At 36.7% G+C, this 11,929-nt stretch overlaps 1 protein-coding gene across 3 annotated transcripts in view; it reads left to right on the plus strand.

Moving 5' to 3' along the window:
• Edil3 (EGF like repeats and discoidin domains 3) overlaps positions 1–11,929 on the plus strand; it is a 474,094-nt gene that overhangs the window by 254,065 nt on the left and 208,100 nt on the right. For all 3 annotated transcript variants that reach the window (XM_021208210.2, XM_021208208.2, XM_029544049.1), the window contains one exon: positions 9,785–9,898. In XM_021208210.2, coding sequence (XP_021063869.1) covers positions 9,785–9,898 — 114 coding nt within the window. The remainder of the gene's footprint in view (positions 1–9,784; positions 9,899–11,929) is intronic.

The following is an 11,929-nucleotide window of genomic DNA, read 5'->3' on the forward strand; positions in this document are numbered from 1 at the left end:
CCTTGGTCTTGCAAACTTTATATGACCCAGCACAAGGCAAGGCCTGGGCCAAGTAGTGGGAGTGGGTGGGTAGGGGAGCAGAGGTGGGGGGGAGGGGTATAGGAAACTTTCGGGATAGCATTTAAAATGTAAATAAAGAAAATAATAAAAAAATGAAATAATGAGGTATTCTAATTTTAGAAAATAATTTAGAGTAAATTATAAATTAATATATTAAGTATGAAAACCTGTTTGTTTTCCTGAATCCACTGACTCCTGTAAAGTTCACCATGCTCTAGCCTACTAGTTGGATTGCTGATATTTGGAGTTCATTTGAGTAAATGCTTTTTTTGGTTATGGAATATACCACTCAACACTACCATTTATTATTTATTTCCTTTTCTATCTACTCTAATGTAAGAGCCTTGATAAAAGTTAGAGACCAAGACATATTAATCATTATAGTCTTAGCAGTTTGCAATGAAGCCATTGTAGACAGATGGATAGATGGATGGATGGATAAATGGATGGATGAATGGATTAAGACATAAATAGACTTTGTAAGCAAAGACTCTGTGAAGTGTTTGTCAACCTATCTGTCTATGAGAATCACCTGATTTTTTTTTTTTTTAAATACAATAAAATTGTCTTCATTCCATCAAAACGCACTTAAGTCAGGTTTCCTGGTGTGGAACTTTAATATGTTTTCATATTAAACTTTTAAGAGAAAGCTTTTTAAGAGAAAGAGATTTTACTCACTAGTGGAGCACTTGTCTTATATGTGTTAAGTCCTAGGGTCATCAACAACACTTCAATTCCACCATAAAAAGAAATAAAATAAACAATCAAAAACAACAGCAATAATAATTCTACACTTTGCATTTTTCCTTAATAAAAATCACTTTAAAAAGAAACTGAATCACTTAACCCAACCAAAAGTTTCTCTCTGCTAATACATATTGGATGGTTTTACGTATCCCCAGCATTCCCAGATTTTTAAACAAATTTTTTATTAATAGATATTTAATACTAGACAAATTATAATGATGCTTAATGGAGACAGAATGAGCTTTGAAAGTAGATTACTTTTGTGAAAAATTTTACCACAGAAGGTATCTATTCTTTTTGTCTTCTATTGACTGACAGTTTTGCATACTACCTTATAATTTTTGCCAAATATTTGATTTATAGAGAAATAATGCTCTCTTAATTATACCTCCAGTAACTCTAGCATCTACCTAGTTTGGGCTTTACAAGTTCACTGGGATGCCTATTTGTTGTTGTTGTTGTTGTTGTTGTTGTTGTTGGTGGTGGTGGTGGTGGTGGTGGTGGTAGTGGTGGTATATTTAACAATTTTACAGTTTGTGAGAAATTCATACAATCTCATCACATTTATATTATGCCAACCTTCCCTCACTTCTTCAACTTCAATCATATCATCATATCCCCTACTCATAAATTCACGGTTTCTCCTTTGCATATTGTTGTGATATGTGTAAATATATCTATATATACATAAATGCATATAAACATATACATGCAAACACTGTACATATAAATACATATGTGTTTCACAAAAATACATGTAGCTCACTGAGTCCATTTAGCTTTGATTTAAGGAACACATTGCCAGGGCTAGTCACTTGTGATTAGACAATCTATGCAAGAGCTCATCCCTGGTGAGGACTGATTCTCCCTGTCTCAGTAGGCATTGTGGTGGGATTTTGTGAACTATTCATTTTCCACATTGTCATTTCAACTTGTATTGTTATTTCTCTGATTTCACTCCTGCTTTCCAAATGCCTGAATATAGAGATAAGTTTATAAGTAAACTTTGCAGAATATTTGGATATATACCCCCTTAATATTAATGTCAAAGGAATTTTTATTTAATTTGAAATCCCAAAATAAATTAAATGTTTTCAGGGCTTAGACGAGTGCAAAATATGATATTTCAGTTACTTACCTAAATATCATTATAAAATATTGGCATACAGCTGACTCTTATTGAAGAAACTGCTTTTAATTTGGTATTTTAAGATGAATTACTGGTAATGAGCCAAAAATCAAGATCAAAAGGCTTAAACACATACGAGATTAAAAATCTATCTTACTGTTTCAGAAATGCCTGGGAAATCCTCTAGGTAGTTCTATTTATGACATAATTAAATTCAGCATGCGAATGGCACAACAGAATTCCAAGAATTCATCAATAGTTATTCAAACTTGAAAGAGAAATTTGAAAAGTAAAGGCTATAGATAAAATAAAATATCAAATGTCTTATTTTAAGAGGCAAGAATCATTAAAAGTTCTGTGTTATATTTAACAGTCAATTGGAAAACAAGAGAAGATATGATCTGAAGGATCAATACTGGTAGGATCTTGAAAATAAGCTCTTGTAATTAATTAGCTGTCAATAACACTATTACAAGGGGAAAAAAAGACACTCCAATGTAAAACAGGAAATCAAGAAATCTGATCTTTCAAAACAATAATCTTAAAGCTTTTGGGACTTGATTTGTACATGAAGAGGAAAGGATAAATACTAAGTAAGAAATTTAACAAACCATCAGAAGATATCTGTGAGAACTTGATGCAAGAAAGAGCCCTTCAGTCAGTAACCCTGCCTGTTTCCTGTTGGCCACCGCCACCACACTGCCCCATACTCGGACCACTGGGAATTCTGAGGGAACTTTAGGAAGGTAATTGCAGAGCCTGATACCCTCCTGTCTGACAAAGCCATCTCACCCAAAGCTAGAAATTTGACCACATGTATCTGGACTCTGAACCCTACTTGAGAAAGACTTCAGCATAATTCACCTTCCCCCTACCCTGCCTGCATATTAGCCACCTCCCTTCTCTGTTTAGCGGGCCCTCCTTGTTGTCTAAATCTGGATTTGGAATCAGAATTTAAGGTAGTATATCTCAGACCAGTTCTTCTGCTTCCTCCTACTTTTAGCCACATGACCAATCACTCAAAATGTTTTCTGCTGAAGCAAAGTGTTAGTAGAGAGACTGATTTTGAAAGGCATGAATAAGGAACTATCAAATGCAGCTTTGATTTACAAAAGTTAATTGACATCCTGTCACTCCAAAGAAAAAAATCTATAGGCTTTAGGCTATAGTTTATGCAAAGTATGTGAGAAAAAGATGCAGGCTAAGAACATGAGAAACAGCTGAATTCTTCTCAGAGTGATAGCATATTTAAACTGAGCTCTTCCTGCATGAACATTAACATTGACCGGTGGTTTGCCTGAGAATGCTCTTCACAGACTAAAAAGTTTGAAAACTTCATCTTCAGTTAGTAGAACTGTTAAGGAAGGGCTAAGAGGTATGGCATTGATGACCTTGTTGAAGGAATTGTGTCACTGGGCTGAGGTGGAGGGCGATAGGATTTTAGGCTTCAAAATCTGAGGCCTTTCCCAGATTTCTTACTGCTTCTTGCTTGTGAAACAAGACATAAGCTCTCATCATGCCTACCAGCCTGCCTGCCTGCCTGCCTGCAACAAAGCTCCTAGCCAGGATAATCTTGAGCTCTAAACTACTTGAAAATGTTAGATCCCAGTAAACCCTCTTCCTTATGCTTCCTTGGTCATGGTATCATATAACAGCAATACAAAAATAACTAAGAAAGAAGTTCGTTACAGAGTGGGCCATTGCTCTGACATACATGATCATACTGTTTATGGAGGAATAGGAAACATTTGGGACTTTAGACTAGAGGTAATGATTGAACACTCTGAGCAGGGCTTCATGAGTCAGCCTAGATACCAGGATGTAATAGAATCTAACAGGAGATTGGACGGCAGTAGTCATGAGAGCAATGTAAACTATGAAGGTCCAGTAAAAGGTTTCAGAGGAAACAATATTAGCAACTGTGCTAGATACTTGTGAAATCTGAAAAATAACATTACATCCTTTTGCCATTGTCCTAAGAATCTGTCTGAGACTAAGTTGAAATTTTGGGTGCTACTCTTCTCAGAAAGATTTGAAATCTCCCTAATATCGACCTGCCACATGATTTTTTGGGAGTCACCCATATGCAGATCTGCAATGAAAGAAAAAAAAACAAAAACAAAAACAAACAACAGCAAAAGCCTAAGCAAGGTGGAAAGAAATGCAAAATGTATAGGGTAGAGTATCAGGAAATTTAATGTGGAGCCAAGTCTCCTGTTAAAAGAGCTAAGGAGATACCTGATTTGCAATAGAATAAAGGCTGTGGTGTCTTTGGGGGCAGGACCCCAGCCAGCTAATCCTGCAGTATGTAAAAACAAAATATCTGAGCAATTTTCTGCTCCTAAAAACAACAACAAATCAATGTTTATGCAAATATAATTCACAGAAGCGGCCAGGTTCCATCCCCGAAAGGCAGTCAAATATGGCAATGATTGCCATGTTTCTTGCCTTAGAGTTAGAAAGTATACAAAAGAAAGGGGTTATCCAATAGTTCTCTGTTAAAAGAGCTGTTGAGAAGAGCTGGGTGACAGGAGAATCCCTTCATGAGGGCCCTAAGAGGCCATTGCATGTAGCTGTAAACATGAAGTATAGATTGTAGTAAAAACTACGAGATGTTAGAGGTTTCAGAGCTGTGGAAAATTTGCTAAGGAGAGCTGTAGATAAGAAATGGAACAAGCCTATAAGAAAAATGTGTGGCAGTCAGCAAAGCTGGAAAGATAGAACCATCTAAGCTCTGTGACATTAGACATAGAGCTATAGGATTTGGATACTGTCTTGCTAGGGTCCAGTATTTCCTCACTATTTCCCCAAGTCCTTCCTTTTGGAATCAGAATGTATATTCTTTGCCACTGTGTCGAAATCTTATTTTGACTGTACAGATAATTATAATTATGAGATTATTTTGAGTCTCAGAAGAGACTTAGACTTTGAACTTTTCAAGTGTGTTATGTTGTGACTGTGAAGCTTATGGAAATTTGTGGAGTTGAAATAAAACTAAATGCATTTTGCATTTTGATATAGATAGCGGCCTAAAGACTAACAATTCATGGGGACTCGAGTATGGTGGTTTGAATTATTAACCACCCCCCAAATAGGCTATTTGAATACTTACTCCCAACTTGTTTGAAATGTTTTGGAAGACTAGGAAGTATTGAAAAAGGGTCACTGGAGATAGGATTTGAGGATGCAAAACCTAGGCCACCCATAGTTGGCATACTCAGCCTCTTACTTGCAGATCAAAATATACTCTCATATGCTGTTCCTGCCTGTCTCCCTGCCATCATGTTCTGTACTGTGGTCACCTTAAGCTATAATACTACAGTGAACTCACCCTTCTATGACTTGTCTTTGTCAAGAAATCTTATCAGAGCACTACAAAAGTAATTAAGACATGAATATCTGAATAAATTGCCAGTTATTAGCAGAGTTTTCACTAATGAATCCCTAAACTGTGCGTGGGTTGACACAATCTCTTTCTGTCTCTCTGTCACAGATAGCTAAATACACATACACACACACACACACACACACACACACACACACACACACACACTTGGTTACTGGCCAGTTTTAGGTAATTTCAATTGAGAAAAAGTTTCCATAAGATTGGGCTGTAGGACATTTTTATAGTAAGTGATTGATGGGGTAGGGTTCAGGCCACTGTGGGTGGGACTACCCTTGAGATGGTGGCCCTGGGTTCTAAGAAAGAAGACTGGGCAAGACATGAAAAACAAGGCACTAAGTGGCACTCTTCCTCTGCTTCAGCTCCTGCCTCCGTGTTTAGGTCCAACAATGGTCTTCTTCACTCTGGAATGTCTGTAAACCCAGTAGCTGCTTCTACAGGATTGGATGCTGTTCAATTTAGTGATGAAGGAAGGCTTGTTAGAGAGTTGTAGGTTTTGTATTTATGTCAGAAGGCAAAAGAAACTAGGTGCTGATGTCAGCGAAGGATTCCAGTAGCAAGTAGCAGGGTGAATGCATTCTCTAACAAGGATAAAAATAGGTAGTCAAAATAACAGCCTCTTTCCCCTAGAAGCTCGCTCTTTCTTCTTCTTCTTTTTTTTTTTTTAATTGAGAGAAACATGCTTGTTGTCTTCCATTTATTTATTTATTTATTTATTTATTCTTACACTCCATATTTTATTCCCCTCCTGGTCCACTGTCTGACTCTTCCACATCCCATAACTTCTCCCCGCCCTACTGTTTCCACAAGAATGTCCCCACCCACACCCACCCCACCAAACTTCTAAAACTCCCTGGGGCCTCCCTTCTCTTGAGGATTAGGTACATTTTCTCTGAACCCAGACCCAGCAGTCCTCTGCTGTATATGTGTTGAGGGGCTTCATATCAGCAGGTGTATGCAGTCGGCTTGGTGATCCAGTGTTTGAGAGATCTCGTGGTCCAGGTTAATTGAGACTGCTGGTCGGTCTTCCTGCAGGGTTGCCTTACTCCTCAGCTTCTTCCAGCTTTTTCCTACTTCAAACACGGGGGTCAGCATCTTCTGTTCATTGGTTGGGTGCAAATATCTTCATCTGACTCGTTCAGCTGCTTGTTAGGTCTTTCGGAGGACAATCATGATAGATTCCTTTTCGTGAGTACTCCATAGCCTCAGTAATAGTGTCAGGCCTCGGGGCCTCCTCTTGAGCTGGATCCCACTTTGAGCCTGTCGCTGGGCCTATTTTTCCTCAGGCTCTTCTTCTCCATTTCCATCCCTGCAGTTCTTAGAGACAGGAAAAATGGGTCAGAGGTGTGAGTGTGGGATAGCAACCCCATCCCTCACTTGATGCCCTGCCTTTCTGTTGGAGATGGGCTCTATAAGTTCCCTCTGCCCACTGCAGGGCATTTCTTCTAGGGTCCCTCTTTCTATGCAGACAGCCATTGGAAAGGCACTGCCCTCAAGGGGATGCTCTTCCCCTTCAGCGCATCTTTTCAGAAGAATGAACCCATGAGATAGTTAAATACTAGACTCAGAAATTCTTGTTTCATGGAAACTCACTTATCTTCTCATAGCTTCCCTACTTTATTTCCTTTACTTTTTCCTCACTAAATAGCAAAGCAAAAAACACAAAACAAAACATAAAAAGAAAAGTGGCCATGAGTAAGACAAAGGTGAGTCATGAGATTTCTCTGGAACTTTATGTACAGCATGGCCACTGGGCACCAAGCACACAACATGGGAAATAGCAAAGTTGTGTGTGTTCAAAAGTCAGCTTTCTGCCTTCATTGGGACTACATTATGAAATCATCACATATTCCTACATGGTAGTAACAGAAGCACAGCCTTTTTATTATATGTAAACTATAAATTTCATGTTACTTTTCATGTATGGGAATTTTTATTTAAAGAAAGGAAAAGAATATAGAGTTAAGTACTTCTTAGATACAAAAAAAAATCTCCTTGATTTCACTATATTGAAAATAGATGTGGACATTTTATCTGAAAATGGTAATGACTTGCTCTGTGACAAAAACTAATCTATTATACAGATTTAATTTTAATTTCACTACATTGTATCCCATGAACATTTCTATCTAGTCTTTAATTAAACATGATTTGCACAAATTGAGGTCAGTTTTCATTTAGACTGCTTGCAGTGTTAATCACAGTGTAAATAGCCTTCATCAATGAAAGGCTGCATTACACTAACACATAAGTGTTTCTGCGTAATTGCTGTCTGCTCTTTAATCCTGCATATTACTAGATAAGTACACATGCGACTACTTGCTAAATTTTCTATTGTATTAAGTATATAATTCATTTACATATTTTTATGAATTCAGATTTAATATATTTCATGTTTAAAAAGCCAACTATATACTTAAGTGATGAAAAGATCCTTTGTTGCCATAGTTGGAATATGTCTATAAAACATTTCAAGTTCAACCTGTTCAACTCTACTTTTTCTTATCTCATTTTAAACTCTGGAAAAAGGTGTTGACCTGCTTTTGAGGAGTCAGATAGCTTTAATTATGTTTTGTTAATAGTTATTAATGGACACTGAGGTACCTATACTTGAAAGGTTTAAAAGATTAGCTGTCTCTTTGATTCACATGCAAATATTGTGAACACTATTTATTGTGTACACATGTGGAAGACTCGATGAAACAAAGAGATAAGTGTATATTCATCATTACTAACATAGAAAACTCCTGGTTACTCTCATATTGCTGGTGATGAAAATTCCATTGTTCTAAAAATTAAAGTAGGAACAATGTTGTTTGGTGTTTGAAACTTAAAATGCTAATATATAATGTCTTCTACTCAAAAATTAAATTATGTATGACAACTATTAACATCAAACCTTAAATCAGTCCCTGTGCTGTTGTCCTGTTCAGTTTTAAAGGCCACAGTTTTAAAGGCTTCATTAGACTTTCTGGCAGTGTAAGAGGAAACTGCCTTGCATTGTTCCAAGTCTGCAGTTATGTTAAGATTGAGTAAGGTCAGATGGCATCAAGTGGTCCTGTAATCTGTTCCCTTCCTTGTTCCATTAGACTCAGGATGCCCTTACTACCTCCAAATATGGAAGGCCCGTGTGCATGAACAGAATTGTATTCCTCCTGCTAGAAACTATCATCTATATCTTGTCCTCATTTGTATTGATGAAACTGTTCCCTCAAATCCAAAATCAGATTGTATTTTTTAATTTGGTCTTCTTCAGACATAAGTACTCAGTTTATTCTATATTTCTGTAGATAAAAAAGTCAATATTTATATCTTACTCCATAAAAAACAAATGATTTTGTTTTAGAAATCAAGCTTTAATTTATTAGCTATTGATTATATTATATTTAGGAGAAATTTCAGTACATATGATACAGAGAAAAGCATGTCATAAGCTGGATTTTTAATACAATGAATGGTATAGTCATTTTAATTACATTAAAATAATTTGAAATTGTGATAGGACCAAAAGCTTAGAATTTCACATGATTCCAAACATACAGTATAATGAAGAATAGTTCCAGCGATTCAGAGAGTTTGTTGTTCTTTCAAAGAATGTGACACTGTTCCTTGCACCCATATCAGCAGGCTCACAACTGCCTGTAACTCCAGGAAATCCAGTACCTTCTGGTAACTGTCATTTGTACTTTCCACACATGCATGCATACGTATGTATAAATGAACACACACAAATACACTTGAAGAAAAAAATAAAAAAATAAAATGAATCTTTAAAATTCACAATAATGTTCTCTGTTGTACAAAATTAGCATGGAGATGAGCATAATTCACCGAATGGCTTCTGTTTTGGATGGTTTTCCATCATGTGTAATGATGTTGGAGCAAAGGTATGTCCCTCTAATCACCCTAACTTTAGAAACTCATGAATGAGATTGGAAAATGATCATCATTTACATTTATTATATTTTACATGTAATGAGCTTTAGCTATTAACTCTAATTTGCTTCTCATCAAAGGCAACCTATTTAGAAACTAAAACCTTTCTGTCAGTTGGAATTTTAATGAATTAAGATGAAATGAGACAGTGCTAATTGGCAGTTATTGCTACAGTATAGATTTGAGATCTTGCAAGAGAAGCCAATTCATCAGGGTTAATTTCTTTGATTTAATTCTAAGAATGCACCAAATATTTCCCCAAAGTACTCATATTAATTTTCAGAGTGAGGAATGGTTTGGTCTTTTATATAAACGGATTCTCATTTCTATTTGAAATTCATTTAATTTGTTTTTAAAAATAAATTGATGGCTTATGGAGCATTTGTGTTATTGAAATGTGTGTACATAAATGCAAAGGAATAGCACTCTTCAGACATTCTATTTAAGATACCTGTATTTTCTAACATCTGCTTATTTGTATCAATAAATAATCTTTTTTTTTTCATCAGATATAAATGAATGTGAAGCTGAGCCTTGCAGAAATGGTGGAATATGCACAGACCTTGTTGCTAACTACTCCTGTGAATGCCCAGGAGAATTTATGGGACGAAATTGTCAATATAGTAAGTGATATTATGTAAAAAACATGTATACATACCTGATGCTAGTTTTGAAATTTGCATTTATAATAGAGTATGGACCCAAGTTATTATCATCTGCTTTGAGAATGCATGATTGATTGTAGTGGGTCATTGCATATGTGTTCTTACTATTACGCATATTCCCTGGAGGTATTGCTCAGAGCACAGATATGAAAGTGTAATACACTCTGGCAGCAGATCACACCCATGCTTATCTTTTACTGGTCTCTTTTCATGGTTCAGTATGCATATCACTTAAATTTATGCCAACAAAAGGAGACAGTTTGGATTGAAGAGCTAATGGGATCAAATAGATTCAATCACAATTAACATGTGAAGATAAAATAGAATATAGGTTTACTGGTCCCTACACAAGCAAACTCTGGCTTCTTGGGACCTATGACAGTAGAGTTCTGAGATGATGGGTATAATGGGAGGATAACCATTTATTCAAAATGCTAATAAGGAGGGAGAATTTATTCTGCAACAGATTTATTTTTAATTAAAAGTGAAAAGAAGAGTCACAGGACTTTAGTCAATGAACTAGGTTCTGAGCTAAGCAGTGTCAACAGTAACACTAATGGCAGCATTTTGTAATTGCTGGCCATTAAGAAAACATTATAAATACTGATTTTACGTATATTATGCCATCTATGTAACAGAATAGCTAAATGCAAATGCATAGCAAAGATGCAGATTGATATTCAGATACAGAAACTGAGGCTGATATTTGATATGGTTGTCCCCAGTTGTCACAATGAAAGTGGCAGGATCCAGGACTCTGGCTTCACAGCAATTTAGTTTCCTGTGACCAGAGCATTCCCTCTAAGCACAAGATTCCTGTGAATGTATGTGCCGGGTAACAGCATGGTGTTTCCTCACTCTGTCCTGCAGTGGATTTATGTAAACAAGTTGAAATAAGAAAGATAAGTGGGAACTTGTGTCTCCTTTTCAGCTATGTCTGTATAGGAATGCCTTGATTGTTTTATATCATTTACTTACCATTCATTTCAAATAATTTAGCAGGCATATTTGAATGCTGTGATTGAGTATCTATTACTACAACCTAGCTTTGAAACCATAAATACAGTATTTTAAGTACTGAGGATACAATTGATTGGTACAGAACCTGCTTTCTACATGGGGAGTCTTGGTTTGATTAGCATTGAAGAAACAGAAATGTTTCCTATAGCTTAGACTGTTTGCAAAGTCTAATTAAAAAAAAAAAAATCAAACAAACAGAAATGACAACAAAGAAGTCCATGTTACATCATAAACTTTCTCTGGTTTTCCCTAATTTTTCCCTTTAATTATTTTATTAGATAGTTTCTTCATTTACATTTCAAATGCTATCCCGAATGTCCCCTATGCCCTCCCCCCAACCTGCTCCCCTACCCACCCACACCCACTTCTTGGCCCTGGCATTCCCCTCTATGGGGCATATAAAGTTTGCAAAACCAAGGGGCCTCTCTTCCCAATGATGGCTGAATACCCCATCTTCTGCTACATATACAGGAGAGACACAAGCTCTGGGGGTACTGATTAGTTCATATTGTTGTTCCACCTATAGGGTTGCAGACCACTTCAGCTCTTTGGGTACTTTTTCTAGCTCCTCCATTGGGCTCCCTGTGTTCCATCCAATAGCTGACTGTGTGCATCCACTTCTGTGTTTGTCAGGCACTGGCATAGCCTCACAAGAGGCTGCTATAACAGAGTCTCTACAGCAGAATCATTCTGGCATGTGCAATAATGTCTGCATTTGGTGGCTGATGATGGGATGGATCCCTGGATGGGGTAGCCTTTGGATAGTCCATCCTTTCACCTTAGCCCCAAACTTTGTCTCTAACTCCTTTTATGAGTATTTTGTTCCCTAGTCTAAGGAGGAATGAAACATCCAACTGTTGGTCTTCCTGCTTTTTGGTTTTCTAGTGTTTTGTAAATTGTATCTTGGGTATTCTAAGATTCTGGGCTAATATCCACTTATCAGTGAGTGCATATCTAGTGACTTCTTTT

The sequence above is a fragment of the Mus pahari genome, chromosome 11, assembly GCF_900095145.1.
Source record: "Mus pahari chromosome 11, PAHARI_EIJ_v1.1, whole genome shotgun sequence".
NCBI classification, from domain to species: domain Eukaryota; kingdom Metazoa; phylum Chordata; class Mammalia; order Rodentia; family Muridae; genus Mus; species Mus pahari.